Source organism: Rhinoderma darwinii, chromosome 7 (genome assembly GCF_050947455.1).
Source record: "Rhinoderma darwinii isolate aRhiDar2 chromosome 7, aRhiDar2.hap1, whole genome shotgun sequence".
Classification (NCBI taxonomy): domain Eukaryota; kingdom Metazoa; phylum Chordata; class Amphibia; order Anura; family Rhinodermatidae; genus Rhinoderma; species Rhinoderma darwinii.
In genome coordinates, this window is record NC_134693.1 from 27,836,747 (window position 1) to 27,854,566 (window position 17,820).

The following is a 17,820-nucleotide window of genomic DNA, read 5'->3' on the forward strand; positions in this document are numbered from 1 at the left end:
GTAAGTAACAAAATTTTTGAATTTTTTTTTTTTAAATCACTGCATTGTCCTACATTAAACATGAAACGAATATGCACATGTATGAGGCCTAAAAATGTGTTATCTGACTTTCTTTTTTGTGTACTTTGGAGATTGACACAGTGAAATAACCTATTATTGTTTGTAGAAAATATAAGGAGCAACTTCCTGGTGTTTCACAAGATTCTTCACCTAGCTTATCTGGCAACAAAAGAGTTAAAAATAATTCCCACCCAAAGTAAAGAGTAAAACACAGGTTAAGATTTCAACTGGCTGGTCATGCACCTTTCACCTGGCGTCCTTGTGCCTCCTGACCCTGGGGGAGTGGGACATTCAGTACCTGTACTGTGGGGAAACATTGGGTATTGTACCTTCCATATCACAAAGACAGTTGCAGAAGAACCAGGACTAGGTAAGACTGTTTTTTTTTTTTTAACAAGGCCTTTAGGTTCCCGATTACTTTTATGTTGTTTTTGTTAATCATAATGTTTGTTATATACAATTAAAGGGTTACACTTTATTCCCCTCTTTGAGAATAATAATCGGTTGAGTTCTTCATTCTTAAGACCCTCAATCTTCATTTTGTCCTGTATTCTCTAAAGTGCCAGGACACCTTCAGCACTAGATATGTCCGTAACTGTAAAAAATGTATCAATAGCAGGGTGTAGAAATTCACTAGTTGTCGAAAATGGCACGAATTGCTCCAATTTTTTGAAAGGTGCAAACAGCACGGTAAATTTGATGCATTTTACACCTCTTAGCCAAGCACCCTATTCTAGACCACTCTTTAAAACTGTTGAAGTAGGGGTCTAGTAGAAGTGCCTAAAACACAAGACATCTGGCGCATTCCACGTTGTCTGTATGGGAGACCTATGTTGAATTGCTTGGATTATACATTTTGCAAATAAATTATGAATTATGGGAAAATCTGTCCCACAACAAAAGGTTTCCAGTGTTTCAGAAAGTACTCAGTCAGTTGAATCAGAACAAGAGTGAGAGATCTTGAGAAAGATCTTGCTTGATAATCTACCTATTTTTTTTTTAGGTAAGGCTGGTTTCTTGAGAAGCGTAAGGGTATGTGCACACGATGAGAGGCTTTTACATCTGAAAAGACAGACCGTTTTCAGGAGAAAACAGCTGTGTCGTTTCAGACGTAAATTCTGCTCCTCGTATTATGCGAGGCGTCTTTGACGCCTGTAATCTTGAGCTGCTCTTCATTGACTTCAATGAAAAACGGCTCAAATTACGTTTCAAAGAAGTGTCCTGCACTTCTTTGCCGAGGAAGTCAATTTACGCGTCGTCGCTTGACAGCTGTCAAACGACGACGCGTAAATGACAGGTTGTCGGCACAGTACGTCGGCAAACCCATTCAAATGAATGGGCAGATGTTTGCCGACGTATTGTAGCCCTATTTTAAGACGTAAAACGAGGCATAATACGCCTCGTTTACGCCTGAAAATAGGTCGTGTGAACCCAGCCTAACTAGACTTTACTTCACCTGGCAAAAAATTCAGTTCGCTGCTCAAGTTGATTTCCAAATACCCTAGCCAAGAAAGAGTGGCTTGTTGGTGCCCTCCGGCAACAAGCACTTGACAACATGCCCTACCAGACCTCCATATTTACACCTCTATACACTCCTAAAGGCTTCATAATGCCATAATATGACTGTATGAAACTAGCCTAAATTACACCAACGTGATTATATTGGCTGCATGATGAATGGCTGTAAGATTGCACTTTTTGAAGACCATCAATGGAATTTATATATCATTGCCCACACCACAATTTAATTGTTTTACTGATGCATTTTGAAGTGTAAATATTGCTATACCTTACTACCCGTTATATACTATATGGACAGAAGTATTGGGACACATACAACACACCTATGGGAGCTTTTATGACATCCCAAACGAAATCCATAGGCATTAATATGGAGCTTGCCCCCATTTGCTTATAAAACCGCTTCCACTCTTCTGGGAAGGCTTTATATAAAATTTTGGTGTTCGTCTCTGGGAATTTTTGCCCATTCATTCAGAAGAGCATTAATGAAGTCAGACACTGATGTTGGAGGAGAGGACCTGGCTCACAATCTCTGTTCTAGTTCATCCCAAAGGTGTTTGATAGGATTAAGGTCAAAACTCAATGCGGGCCGGTCAAGTTCTTCCACACCAAACTCACCCAACCATGCCTTTATGGACCTTACTTATGGACCCCTGAAAAACAACCCTGTAGCATTATTTCTCGTCCACCAAACTTTACAGTTGGCACAATGCAGACAAAGTTGGAGGCTACAATTGTCCAAAATGTCTTGGTGTCCTGAAGCATTACGATTTCCCTTCACTGGACTAAGGGGCTTAGGCAATTCTCTAAAAAAACAGCCCAATAGCACGATCCCTTCTCCACCAAACTTTACAGCTGGCACAATGCAGTCAGGCAGGTAACATTCTCCTGGCATTCACCGAACCCAGACTCATCCATCAGACTGAAGCGTGATTGATCTCTCCACAGAACACGTTTCCACTGCTCCAGAGCTTTACACCTCTCCATCCGACGCTTGGAATTGTGCTTGGTGATGTAAGGCTGGCATGCAGCTGCTCAGCCCCCATGCCGTGAAGCCCCCAATGCACAGTTTTTGTGCGGATGTTAATGCCAGAGGAGGGTTGTAACTGAAGTTGAGTCAGCAAAGCGTTGGTGGCTTTTATGCATTATGCGCCTCCGCACTCGGTAACCTGCTCTAAGTTTATGTGTTCTGCACTTCTTGGCTAATTTACTGTGGTTCTTAAAGGGAAGGTGTCATGATTTTTTTTTCTTTTTATCCAATTGCTTTTAGTATGATATTAAAATAAATTTTAATTATTTGTGTTCTTGTGTTCTACTTTTTACTTTGTTCTTACTTTTACTTCACTATGGGGGCTGCCATTTTTTTTTTCATCTCTGTATGTGTCGATTAACGACACATACAGAGATGGAATACGGCATATACATCCCCATAGTGAATGCGAACGGGAGCCGTTCCATTCTTTGCAGCGTACGCCGTCTGTGTGGGAACGGTGCAGGCGCCGCTCTCACACAGACCAAAACGAAGCTCGTTAGCAGAGTGAAATCCGGCGCCATTTTCTTGTGGACCGGAAGCCGCTGCTGGACAGTTAGGCTCGGTTCACAAGAGCACTTTAACGTCCGTAATGGAAGGACGTATTTTGGGCGGAAGTCCTGGACCGAACTCATTGCAGGGAGCTGTGCTCCTAGCATCATAGTTATGTACGACGCTAGGAGTCCCTGCCTCGCTTCAGGACAACTGTCCCGTATGTAATCATGTTTTCAGTACGGGACAGTAGTTCCACTGAGAGGCAGGGACTCCTAGCATCGTACATAACTATGATGCTAGGAGCCCGGCTCCCTGCACTGAGTTCGGTCCGGGACTTCCGCCCGAAATACGTCCGTCCATTACGGACGTTAATGTGCTCATGTGAACCCAGCCTAAGATGACTACATCCGGCTGTGGCTTCCAGTCATATGTTCAAGGAAGCGAAGACGAAAGGAATAGGAGCGGAGGCGGCAGGAGCAGGTAATTTATGTTTGTGTATGTGATGTGTGTATTATGTTCGTGTATGTTAGTGTTATACTGTCTGCTTGGCACTGTATTTAATCCTCCTACACTGTGCAGACGCTCAGAAAATGGCGGCACACAGTGTAGGAGGTTTGAATATTCAAACCCCTCCTTCTCCTGGCACTAGCCAGAATAAGGGAGGGGGGGATTGTGTGAGGACACTAGATCGAGTGTGTCTACCCCAAATTTGCAGCATAAAGCAATGAGTTTGCTTTACCACATTGACCATGCTGCAATTTTGGGAACTGCTCCCTCTAGTGCCCAGCACATGGAAATGTTATAAATTAGAATCTAATTTATAATATTTCCTGACTTGTGAAAAAATTAAAACAATGTGTAATCACTTAAATAATAATTGTTTAACTGAAAAAAATATATATTTCTAGCGACACATTCCCTTTAAACGCTTTGACTTTGCAGTAATACCACTCACAGTTGATCGTAGAATATCTAGGAGGGAAGAAAGTTCACAAACTGACTGTTACAATGGTAGCACCTTATTAGAGGACCACGCTGGAATTCAATGATCTCTTAACCATGACCCATTTTTTCACAAATGTTTGTAAGGCGACTGCATGGCTCGGTGCTGGATTTTACACACTTGTGGCAATGGGACTGAAAAAAACACCTGAATTGAATGATTAAGAGGTGTATCCCAATACTTTTGTCCATATAGTGTATATGAAGTGACCACATATTCTAGAGCGCTGTACTGATTATACTCACTGATGGTCACACTGTTTTTCGCTATACATTACAATTTTTCTTATCACAGCCTGAATACACAACTTGGTTATAATGTTATATGGATCATTTTCAGTGCATATTTACACATGGAACCTGGGGAATAAGACAAATTACTAAGTATATCCTTAGATATATACAAGATAAATGGTGCTGTACAATTTGCTAATATGGAAAAATAGGGTCATTTCCAAAACAATTATTTAAACCTAGGGACTTTCAGGGAAACTTAAGAGCATTTTTCACTTATAGAAAGAGTGACGAACGCTCAAAATACCCATAAGGAACCATAAGGAGGGTCATGTGGCCCCCAGGGAGAAAGGGGTTGTAGTTGTAAAGGTAGAAAAAACTGGCAAGATAATTTCTGAATTGATATTGCTGACAGAAGCGACTTGAGGTAAAATACCTAGCATAGTTCTCAAAATGACAGTCTGAGAGAATTTTCAAATATGGCTCTTTATAGGATAGCGCTTGAAGTTCACTAATTCTTCTTGCAAAAGATATAGCACTCAGATATAGTGTTTTGTAGGCAAGAAATTTTATGCCCACATTTTCAATAGGTTCAAACGGAGGAGCTGAGAGGTAATTCAGAATCAATGATAAAGAATGATGAACGGGCAAAATGCCCATAAGGAGGGTCATGTGGCCCCCAGGAAGAAAGGGGTTGTTGTAGGGAACCTTAGACAGTCTGGTAGGAATAGAGATAATGCAGGTTTTTTACTTTGTCCAAAATGGAGCTGGCCTCATGGCTTGTGGTGTCAGGTAGTCTAAGGGGGAGGTAAAGGAAAAATAGGGGATGGTTTTAGACCAGAAGGTAGGTGTAAGGCAATTGGGTGAGGAAATTGGGGAGGGAGTAAAGTTAATTGGGTAAGGGGATTAGTGTAGGAGGAATGTGAAGGAGAGCAGGCTAATTTTGTTTCTGTTTACAGGGAAAATCAAGACCCACCCACCCAGCCCTTATTATAAGTTTTGTTGTAATGTTTTGTATTATAAGGCGGGGTTTCTCGTCTGTGGGGGGGGGGGGGGGGGGACACACAAGCTGGACGGCTGGTCCCCGGTTCGGGGACACAAGCTAGACAGCTGGTCCCCGATTCGGGACACAAGCTAGATGGCTGGTTCCCGATTCGGGACACAAGCTAGACGGCTGGTCCCTGATTCGGACGGATGTGGGCAACTGCGAAGGTTGGTCATGGTAGCCAGAGGTTGCTCAGGGGGAGCCAGTGGAAGTGCACCTCTGGCTCCTAGTCTTTGGGAGGGCCGGGGCAGGCGGGCCCCAGCCCAATACGTGAGGTGCTGCAATCGGTCGGGTTCACCCAACTGAGCTGTATAATATGTTTAAATAAAGAGTGGCTAGTGCCACAAATTTATTTGCCATAATACTGTTGTTGTGTGGCTATTTGTGTTGGATGAGTGGGGGTTTAACGTGCGCTCCTTATGTATAGAAAAGAATATAGTAGTTACTTATAATTTGTGTTACTACACAGAGCTGCTACCTAATCCATTCTCATGCAAAGTCAACTTACCTGCCCGTATGTTTTTGGACTTTGCAAGGGCACTGCAGGACGGTAGAAGTACAGAATGAGAAAGCTCAGCTTATTTGTACATGTGGAGTTAGGAGTGTTTGGTCTTCACTTGCACGTATTGGACATTATCTATAGTGGACTTTAGACCTTTGGAAATGACCCATGTGAACTCAATAAAGGAATACAATTCCGATCTCTAGCTATAAGTGGTCCCTTCTGGTTTTTGTATAATGCATATGTCACAGTGTAGAAGGTGTTGGTAGAAATAATATTGTCTACTTATAGGGATCTAAATAAGCTTATATGTTAAATTGTTGCTGTATCCACTGATATTCAACCGTATGTCATATATGTTTCTCTTTGGGGCTTATCATAGAGATAATGTATTAAGCTGACCTTATCGTAGAGATAATGTATTAGGCCCTGTTCACATCAGCATTGCCCTTCCGTTGAGGGGTTCCGTCGGAGGCTTCTGTCTGGTTTACCCCTCAACGGAAAAAGGCAAACGGAAACCTTAGCTTTCCGTTTGCATCACCATTGATCTCAATTGATCACCATTTGCCTTTCCATTGAGGGGTTCCGTCAGGTTAACGCTGATGTGTACAGGGCCTAACAATGTTTAACTATGATCCAATGGTTACATTCTGATGCACTTCATATGCATGGAGTCGATAGTTATGGGCCATGGTGAGTAAATTACAGGCATTATCGCAGGGTTTCAGTGGGGGGGATACAGACTGTGAGGCAGGTCCCTGGTCAGACAGATTTTGGCATTTACAAAGTTTGGTGGAAGATGAACAATGACTACTGGCAAGGGGAGGGCAGTGAAGGTAAACACCTTAAGTAGCCAGCGGAGGCATTTGTGTTAGGCCACAGAGTTGGGTGGGTCGGGGCAGGTGTCCTCCAGCCCACTTCGTGGGCTGCCGCAATCAGTCGGGTCAGTCAATTGTAACGCTGGAGTTTTACTAGGTCGCTTAGGTCTGAATGTTTTGTGTGTTTATTTGTACGGCGCCATTTGGGGGGGGGTATACATTAATAAAATTATACGTTATATGTACTAGATAACTGGAGATGGGTTGTTGATACAGGGATTTATTCCAATTGCCATATTTACAGTCCAGAAGGAATCTTTCTCCCTCCATGAGGAAAATTAATAGCGACTCCATTTGGGTTGTCTTGCCTTCCTCTGGATCAACACTGCACGATAATAGATTGGGATAGATGGCCTTATGTCTTTATTTCTTATTGTGTTATGTTACTATGTAGCTTACAGCAAAGTTCTAGCAAAAATCTAGGACTCCAATCCAAGTGTTAGGGTATGTTCACACGAGGGCGTCTGTTACGGCTGAAATTACGGGGATGTTTCAGCCTGAAAACATTACCGTAATTTCAGCCGTACCGGCATGTGCAGGCGCTTGAACGCCGCGTCCATTACGGCCGTAATTAGCGCTGCTATTCATTGGAGTCAATGAATAACGGCTCCAATTACGGCCAAAGAAGTGACAGGTCACTTCTTTGACGCGGGCGTCTATTTACGCGCCGTCATTTGACAGCGGCGCGTAAATTACGCCTCGTGTGAACAGACAAACGTCTGCCCATTGCTTTCAATGGGCAGATGTTTGTCAGCGCTATTTTCGGCGCTATTTTCGGACGTAATTCGGGGCAAAAACGCCCGAATTACGTCCGTAAATAGGCCGTGTGAACATACCCTTAGTTGTCCTCACTTATGCCTTTTATAATTTACAAGACACACATGAGATGTCAAGCTTTTTGTTTTTATTATTTATAAAAGTAACCAATAAAGCAGGGAGATTAACTTACTGTATAGGGACATTAGGAATTACTTTATGCTTCCAACAGATCTTACTGGCAAAGAACACATTATAAAATTATTGGTTTGGACGACAGAGTACTAAAATATCAAACTGATCTTGACCTAAGAAAGGAGATGGATCAGATGCTGCTCGTTCAATAAATTGCTATTTATACTGTGTCAAAACCAGAATACAAGCCACCAAAATTCTAAGGCCTAGAGGATCTAAGAATCCTTATGTTCCCTGGCAGGATGGAGCTACATCAGGCCCTCAGATCACATGGTAACCTATGGATATGAAGGTATCTCCTTGTACTATCTGATAACCAGATCATTAGAAGTTGGATGAACCTTCTGATTTTTTTTGGGCAATGTTTTAACCTGAGATATGTTTTTTTATTAGCTAGATGGTAGATGCTGATGCCATAAATTAAAGGGATCCTGTCATCAACATCTTACCTGTTAAACTCACCTGACCCCTCAATGGCCGCAGCTGTCCAGAGTTCGTTCCTGTTCTCTTCTTTCCTGAAGTCCTCCTCTGTCGGTAAATATAGTCGTTTAAACTTTTCCCGCCTTTTATGGGAATTATTTTTCCCTCTGGGATGCAGCTTCTTAACCACGCCCACTGCCACCTCCTGTCCGGCCCTGACTGGCTAAGAAACTGTCAATCAATAAGAAGGAGGTGAAGTCCACTCTGAGATGCTGGAGGAATGAAAACCTGACTCTTTTCAGATGAAGATTTGACTCTTTTCTGCTCATTTGCATACGGCGTGGGACCACTGAAAACTGGAATACTAAAGCTACAGAGCTTACTTAGAACATATTTATAGCTTACATGACAATGATTTTTCACCCACTTTCACCAGGTATTGCTGGCTTTATAGCTAAAATGCTGGTGACAGGTTCCCTTTAAGACCTGCGGTGGTGTTGCAGGAAAAGGGAACACTTGGTGCCAAGCTCCCTGATAGCTGGGGGTCTTGCAGCGAGGGATCCATTGTATCAAAAAGGGATTGTCTAAAGCAAACAAATTCAAAAGTCCCGCAGTTGTATCAGGTATAAGGATTTATTGGCAGGGTCTAGTAAGTATACAGTTCGTTCTTATCAAAGAAGAACAGTTTTTAATATGGTTGGACTTTGTTTATGTGGCTTTGGGGTTGTGTACAGTGCTATCTACAAGTATAAAAAGTGTTTTCCAATTCTCACTGCAGCTTGGGAGAAAGTTTGAAGGCACTGGTCATATAAGAACAAATATGCTTTATTTTCATTTTTCTTTCCTGATTGGAATTTTCTGTAAGTCAGGAAAATCTAATAAATGGAGTTCCATAAGTGAATTTTTTCTTATTACATTGTATTTCAAAAACATCAGGCAAATTATGTTTTCATGTCCTGCCTTCTGACATCTGTTGTAGGTATGCATCTCCTCCCAGCATTACTCTTAAGTCTTTTGGGCTTGGTTTCATCCCATGCCCAATATCCTGACATTTGCACTGCTAAACCCAAAGACATTCCTCTGAATCCCATGTGCATTTATCGAAAAGAAGTGGTAGAAATGGAGGAACAAACGGAGAAGGAGGCCTCTCCTCCAGAGAAGATCCCTGAGAATACCAATCCTAGAATCTGGGAACTCTCCAAGGCAAATTCCAGGTTTGCTATGGACTTTTTCAAAATTGTAGCTGACTCTAAGACCAATGCAGAGAACATCTTTATGTCACCTCTTAGCATCTCCCAGGCCTTCACCATGGCAAAGCTTGGGGCTTGTGATAACACCTTAAAACAGCTTATGGAGGTGAGTACATAAATGTTAGTGTCAGTCCTAAAGTTACAAAGTTCTTACACTGTAGGACTGCAAAATTTTCTTTCTAGACCTATTGAGAATATTGCCTCTTATGGAGGATAAACCCTAATTTGAGACCTTTGAAATTGGAGGCACACGAATACTTTTTGTATTGCCTGTTTAGACAGTGTAGAAGGGTGTATGTGCTTTATGGCAGCTGCAATGTATGTCAGTTAATGGTCAGGAAAGTGTCAATAGACTAATACACTTGACAGAAGCATATAGCGTATAGCCGTCTCCCCCAGAGACCAAGGAGTAGATGGGGAGTTGCGTTACAGAGCCTTATCAGTGTGTATAGTGTTGCTGTCCAGTCTTATCTAGGCCTGCAGCAGTACCATAGAGCTGTAATCTGCCCTCAAATGATAAGATGACTCTGAAGGCTCTGTCCCAGTCTACACAGCAAAACTGAAAAGTGAGCTGCAGAAAATCGGGAATATCCGCATATTGCATATGCCCCAGTGGCTAGTGAAAAAAATCCTGACTATTTCAAGCCATATAAAAATAATATACAAACAAAAAACACCACCAACATTTAAAAAACATGTTTATAATAAAAACCGAATGTGATTTTTTTGTTGTTAATTTTACTCCCTTCAATCATTTAGTTTCTAAAGATACTGCTTGACATCAACTGTTCTGCATATATACTGCATAAAATACATGGCTGAACTAAAAGGGATCTGGATTCTGAGGGCCCACCCTCCATCAATACAGAACTTTGTTATAATTGCACGCATGAAACATATCATCAGGTCTAATAGGTTATGTGTGAATCAACCCAAAAGAAAATAACCCTAGTGGCAAGAGATAGGCTGCAAATGGGGTTGCTGGACCTTTAAGGCCAATTATTGTGTGCCAGCCTGGTTCCATCAGAGGTTTCTCTGGTAATATTGTGGAAAGTTGCTGTCAACCGGCCTCTCTTATTAAGCATAAGCTGATACATTTATTTCAGGCTTATACTCCGTTATGGAAATAATAATGTTCATACCGTTACTTCCTAAAAAAAGGTTTTTCACTTTGATCAAGTTTCTGAAAAGGCCTCTGATCAAATCCATTTCTTCTTTGCCAAATTGAACTGTCGACTTTACCGGAAAGCTAACAAGTCATCAGAACTGGTATCAACCAATCGGCTTTTTGGAGAAAAGTCTTTGACCTTCAATGAGACATATCAAGATATCAGCGAAGCCGTTTATGGAGCTAAACTATGGCCTCTAAACTTCAAGGTGCGTAGAGTTACTATGCAAAATCAAAATGTCTCTCTCATAAATACAATTAAAAGCAATTGTGATTATTCAACTTTTTTAAATAACTTTTTTACTATATTTCATAAGACATAAAGATGTTTCAACACCATTGTCTTGAAAACCGCTCTGGGGTTTATCATTATTTCATAATTTTCTAATATTTAAAGAGGTTTCCCCACAAAACACATGTATCCCCTATCCACAAAACAGAGGATACATGTGATCGCTGGAGGGTACGACAGCTGGAATCCCCAGCGATGAGGAGAATGGGGGACCAAAGTCTTCCAAAGTGTACCATGAGAATGGAGCGCTGGTGCGCATACTCGACCAGCGCTCCATTCATAGAACACTTCGGCGGACTTTCGGTCCCCTGTTCTCCTCATCGCAGGAGGTGCCAGCGGTCGCATTCCCTGCGATCACAGGGGGTACATGCGATCTACAGGGGGTACATGTGTTTTGTGGGAAAACCCCTCTAATGATTATTTTTTGGTGTTTTAGGAGAAGGCTGAAGATTCTCGTGAAATCATCAATAATTGGGTGGCCAATAAAACAGAGAAGAAAATCACTAATGTGATCCCTGAAGGTGCCATCACAGAAGATACCATCCTCGTACTGGTGAATGTCATCTACTTCAAGGTGCGAAATGACATAAAATGTTATTGTTATAACATTTTCGCTGCATGCAGCGCTATTCTTCCTGTCAAAACTATGGAAACCAGATGCTATTATAAATCAATCGGGGGTTTGGCAGACGTTGGTGGTATCATTCATACAACGGATCTAGCAACCGCATCATGGATGCGGGACAGTATTCCCGCAGGGAGACAGGAACACCTAGCGTCATACATACCTATGATGCTAGGAGCCCGGCTCCCTGGACTGTGTTTGGTCTGGGAAATGCGGCCACCATGCGATCCATATATCACGGACCGAACACGGTCGTGTACATGAGGTCTTACACTGCTCAACCAATAAACCAGGGAATGTAACTGCTCCTGTGCAGTTGCCTTTCCATAGGTTCGGGTGCCTAGTGTGGGATTGAGGATACAAGTTCCGGTGCCGAGACCAGGACCATTGCGTTCCCATTCACTAGTCACAAGTGATGCATTATGTGCCACTGTACAGTTTAATTCCTAATAAGGCACTTTACAGAATCTGAAAGCACTTACAAACTTCTATTTTACAAATTAAATTTTTGTTGTGATGCATAAAAAAATAAATTAAAAATATATATGCCTTTTATTTGATGCTATTATTATTTCCAGGGCTTGTGGAAGTCAAAGTTTGACGCTATCAATACAGAAAAAGCAGAATTCCATGTCCCAGGCAGAGATGAGGCCTGTGATGTCCCAACTATGTATCAGGATGGCAAGTTCCGCTATGGTGCCTTTAAGGTTGATGAGGTCCAGGTTCTTGAATTGCCTTATAAAGGTGATGATATCTCAATGGTGTTGGTTCTGCCATCAGAAGGTACACCACTAGAAATAGTGGAGCAGGCACTGTCCTTGGAGAAATTCTCAAACTGGTTGAACAAAGCTCAAGAAGTCCAGTTATCCTTGCATCTTCCCCGCTTCAGGATTGATGACAATTTTAGTGTTAAAGAGAAGTTGGAGAAGTTGGGTCTGGTGGACCTGTTTGACCCACATGCTGCACGGCTCCCAGGTAACTTGTTTGTTGGTGTCCTTGTCACCCTCATGAACAATCTGATCAAAGCAGTTCATGTCTCTCCTACTGAATGAATATACTTCATAGGATTTTGGTCACTTAAGCCGCCGGTAGCTTCGATATGCAATGGGATATGATTCTGCCATACAGCCAGGACAACTGCCTCCTGATTTGGGATTATCCCAAATGCAATATTATGGATAAGCGCCAATTTGGAGCTACAGATGTGTTGCAGTATCTGCACACCATGGTAATTCTGCTTCGCTGGTTTTTTCCTACTGGCCATTGATTTCTATGTTGGTACAAAGTCCATTTTATCTACCCCCCCCCCCCTTATCCTTATCAATGGTAGGCACTCGTCTGTAACGTCTGCAGTGTGGTTATAGACCAAAGGTGCACAACCTGTGGCCCGCAGTGCCATTCTGTGTGGACCCCAACCATCAGGACAAAGACACGCTTGTCTGTGTCCTGAATAATTGAGAGACTTGGCTCTCAAAGGACAGCCGTGACCTTCTCATGCAGAGATCTGAGAGCCTTCAGACGGCAGCTCCGTTCTTTTTTTCCTGCACTGATCACTGACGGTGTGGCTGGCACTGCTGTATTCACGGTGTGGCGGGCAGCTGTGTTTTTAAATTTCATTTTTTTTTCTTGTAAACTATAAATTGTATTTTTTTAAATGATAACATATTTAATTATTTTCCTTTCTTGTAGGGATTGTTTCCAGTGGAAGATCGGACCTGTATGTATCAGATGCATTTCACAAAGCATTTTTAGAGGTAAGATACTACAGGTGGAAGATAAACGATGCCGGAAATACAGTACTCATAAGTGGGGCCTATAGTACTTTATGACTGTATAGATTATAAGGGTATGTTCACACTGCGTAAACACTGCAGCGTTTCTGACCAGATTTTCTGTGCGGAAATTCTGTAGCATTTTTGCAGGAGAAATTGACATGCTTCAGATTGAGAATCCGTACTGCAGGTCAATTTCCACACATCTTTTTTGCACATTTATTTTACCTAGCGTGTGGATGAGAGTTGTTCAAATCTCATCCACTTTGCTGCCACTGTAATACACTGCGAAATTTCTGCATAGAAAATCCGGTCAAAAATTCTGCAGTGTTTACGTTACGTGTCAACATACCCTAATAGGGATGACTTATCCAGTTCTGTAGGGCTGACCACTGAGCCCCTCACTGCCCACCTGATAATACTGTATAATTCTGCGCTTGATTTAAATGCTTCCTATTTGGTGGAGTTATCCTCATTATGGCTTTTTTATGGCCTGTTTGTGTTACGTTGGAGTGCAAGCCTGGCTCCTGGAAGACAATGATCGCTCTTTAAAGGGAACGTCTTATGTATTTAATTTTACATTCATTATTTAGATCTAAGTTTATAGAAGATAAATAATGTGTTTTTCTTCCTTTGTAAATGTTGTAGCTATTTATTGTATATTTTCATTTCTTCCCTGCGGCGGCCATATTTGATACATTCTTCTGGCAGCTGCAATGATTGAAAGTTGACAGAGAAATAACACAGATTCTACATTCACCAGGAAGTGATGGAGCACAACCTCCTACCCAGAGACCAGGGAGTGACAGGGAAGATGCATACAGAACCTTATTTCTGAATATAGTGTTTTCCACGCTCTAAGGCCCCATGTACACAACAGTATTTTCATCTACCCCAAAATACTGTCCATAAAGACGGCTCCGTATTTCATCTGTATAAACGGAAGGGTCTCCGTAAATATGGTCTGTATTGCATCCGTATTCCATCCGTATATACGGATCCGTACAAAAAGAAGAAAGTTGCAAATGATGTCATCAACATGTTGCCTAGCAATGCTTCCGTAAATACGGACGGTTTACGATTGCACATCAGTAGCCGTCTGTATTTACGGAAGCTCCCATAGACTTCTATAGGAGAGTCCTTGCCGTAATTACTGACAAGAATAGGACCGGTTCAGTAATTTTTTCAGCACTGACACCCATCAGTAAAAATACTGACCGGTATCTGTGGCCAATAGAAATGAATGGGTCCGTAATTACTGTCAGTAATTACTGTCTGTAATTACTGATGAAAAATACTGTTGTGTGCATGGGGCCTAATGATAACGAGCATACTCTGCTCATGCTGTCCCAGTCTATACAGCAAAGTTGAGAAGTGAACTACATAAAACAGGAGGCATCAGCTTATTGGGACTGCTCTAGTGACCAGTGTAAATACTGGAATATATCAAGATTGAGGATAGCCAAATGAAATTTAAAAAAAACCACAAATGTTGAAAAAACATATTTATAATAAAAACCTGATTTAAATAAGATGTCATTTTTAGAAGATACATTCCCTTTCAGGTTTCTGAGTACAAGGCTTTTGCTTAATAACCAGGATTTCCTATACTACAATTAAAAGTGGATTTGCAGGCTGAATAGGCTGCCTTAGGTAAGAGAAGCATATTACAGCGACAGGTTAGTACTCCTATTAGCCAAAACGGCCATTCCACTTGTCTAAGAGGAACAATCAAGGAATGCATCGGACTCCTAGTTATGAGTCCAGTATCTTCATGAGAGCACTTCCCCCGCCCTTCTAGGAGGGTGATTAATAGGCTGCTGTGTATACAGATACACAGCAGTCCTTCATTGTGAGGAGGGCGGGGGGAGGCAGGTGGAGCAATCTACTCATGACTGAATTCGGTGTATTCTTTGATCGCTCCTATTAGCCAAATCGCACAATATTTTCTGTGCTCTTTCGGCCAATAGGAGAACGGACCTGTCCTTGTAATATGCTGCTATTACCTAGGGCAGAAAATTTAGCTTGAATACTAGGTCACCACATTATAAGTGCCCTATCTCCTACATAAGGAGATCGGCGCTATAATGTAGGTGACAGCAGTGCTTTTTATTTAAAAAAAAACAATCTATTGTTACCACTTTATTAGCGATTTTAGATTTATGCTAATGAGTTGCTTAATGCCCAAGTGGGCGTATTTTTACTTTAGACTAAGTGGGCGTTGTACAGAGGAGTGTATGACGCTGACCAATCAGTGACCAATCAGCGTCATGCACTCCTCTCCATTCATTTACTCAGCGCATAGGGATCCTGCTAGATCCTTATGTGCTGTCTTATACTAACACATTAACAATACTGAAGTGTTTAGACAGTGAATAGACACTCCACGGGATGTCTATTCACAATCTCTGCACTTCGTTACTCTGTCTGTTGTAGTTACAGCAGAGGAAGCGTGATCTCGCGAGATCTCGCTGTAAATGACAGGTTACAACGAGATTACGCTTCCTCTGCTGTAACTACCATAGAAACAGTAACGAAGTGCAGAGATTGTGAATAGACATCCCGTGGAATGTCTATTCACTGACTAAACACTTCAGTATTGTTAATGTGTTAGTATAAGACAGCACATAGTGATCTAGCAGGAACACTATGCGCTGAGTAAATGAATGGAGAGGAGTGCATGACCCTGATTGGTCAGCGTCATACACTCCCCTGTACAACGCCCACTTGGTCTAAAGTAAAAACACGCCCACTTGGGCATTAAGCAACTCGTTAGCATAAATCTAAAATCGCTAATAAAGTGGTGAAAATAGATATTTTTTTAAAATAAAAAGCATTACTGTCACCTACATTATAGCACCGATCTCCTTATATAGGAGATAGGACACTTATAATGTGGTGACAGAGCCCCTTTAAGTTATAATTGGGAACTATGTCTAACTATGGAAACAATAATGAAATGTCTTTCTCTTCAGGTCAATGAAGAAGGCAGTGAGGCTGCAGCAGCAAGTGCTGTTTTAGTGGCTGGACGCTCATTCAGCCCAAAAAGGATCACATTTAGAGCCAACAGACCCTTCCTGGTCTTCATTCGAGAAGTTGCAATCAACGCTATTGTATTTATGGGCAGAGTTTCCAATCCTGGTTGTAATTAACATTTTATAATGACCATCGTTTGAGCCACTTCCACAATTCTGCCTTTTATCTTTTATAAAGGCACACTTTTTTCTTTTTGTTTTCACTTGTTTACCAAATGGAAATATTAATATTTGGCACTATAATAAAATTCCTGTTATAGGCCTGTCTGTGGTTTCTATTTAGACCAGGGAGAAAATCAATACTATAGGTTTTCTAACTGCTATTAGTGATATATTGAAGCAACTTTGGTCTATGTATCTTGAAAAACAAATATTCTACAGATCAAGAAGTTTTCAAAGGGTTTGTCGCAAAGACAGGCAACTGCAGGGGTAGGCAACTTTTTTCGTATGGCGTGCAGACTAAAAAAAATAAAAATAAATAATCAATGATAAAGTACTCTATATGCCATGCAAACGCAAGTCATATAAGACAAACTGTTACCACGTATGTGACATAAACCAAATCAATCAGTTAATTAAACTTACATTTCACCCTTGTCCCTGGCTTTCCTTGCAAATGATCTCTGTGGTGTATACGAGGCTACTGAGCATCAGCTGAGGAAGGGAGAACGTAGGAGAGCCGCGGCTACTGAACATGAACTGGGGGCGGTAGTCGCACATAGGAGGGACTGCAGCTACTGAACACCAGCTTGGGGGAAACTGTACAAAGGGGAGACCGCGGCAACTGAATACCAGCTTGGGGGCGCTGCATACAGGAGAGATTGCGAATACTGAACATGAGCTTGGAGGTTCATATAGGAGAGACTGCAGCTACTGAACACCAGCTTTTGGGGGGGTGCACATAGGTAAGACCACGGCTAATGAACACCAGCTTGGGGGCGTTGCACACAGAAGAAAGCGACTACTGAGCACCAGATTTGGGGGGTGCATATAGGAGACCACAGCTATTGAACACCAGCTTAGCTTGCACATAGGAGAGGGAGCTGACAACTTTTGCTAACTTTTTCTCTTACAGAGTGGTTACTGAACTCCGTCCTTGCGGCGCTGTTCGCCAGGAGGGAGCAGCGCTGCATTATGCGCTTGGCGACGCTGATCACCAGGGGAGCAGTGCTGCACTGTGTGCTAGCCAAGTGTTCAGCAGAGACAGACACAATGAAGCACCTCTCTCTCCTGGTGTTTAGCGCTGCCAATCTCATAATAAAGCGCCGCTCTCTCTCTCCCTGTGCTCAGCAACGCCGAGCATGCACGGACGAAGGACACCGGGAGAAAAGTGTGCCAGAAAACCATGCCCCACATGCCACAGCTTTCTGACCCCTGGCCTACGGACATAGAAGGAATGCTCGGGACAGCTCACTTTGAGCCAGATCGGAGAGGGACTCTGTATACATTCATATGAATGGTCAGAATCTAATGCTATATTTTCCCAGCATTGGCTGTAGTTCAAGGACCACATTTCATCATGTCATATGCTTTGTTTATG

General features: G+C 42.1%; 1 protein-coding gene across 2 annotated transcripts; it reads left to right on the top strand.

Annotated features, from left to right (window-relative positions):
• The first annotated feature begins 324 nt into the window (after positions 1 to 324).
• SERPINC1 (serpin family C member 1) lies at positions 325 to 16,876 on the top strand. Of its 2 annotated transcripts, XM_075833066.1 has the most exons (7): positions 325 to 430; positions 9,118 to 9,494; positions 10,550 to 10,765; positions 11,285 to 11,422; positions 12,052 to 12,448; positions 13,163 to 13,227; positions 16,221 to 16,876. In XM_075833066.1, exons 2-7 carry the CDS (start codon positions 9,120 to 9,122, stop codon positions 16,395 to 16,397), a joined length of 1,368 nt encoding a protein of 455 aa, XP_075689181.1. In that variant the 5' UTR covers positions 325 to 430; positions 9,118 to 9,119; the 3' UTR covers positions 16,398 to 16,876. The 2 variants fall into 2 exon arrangements, with proteins under 2 accessions (XP_075689181.1, XP_075689179.1); XM_075833064.1 differs by lacking the exon at positions 325 to 430 and having other exon boundaries at positions 9,075 to 9,494.
• Positions 16,877 to 17,820: the final 944 nt, after the last annotated feature.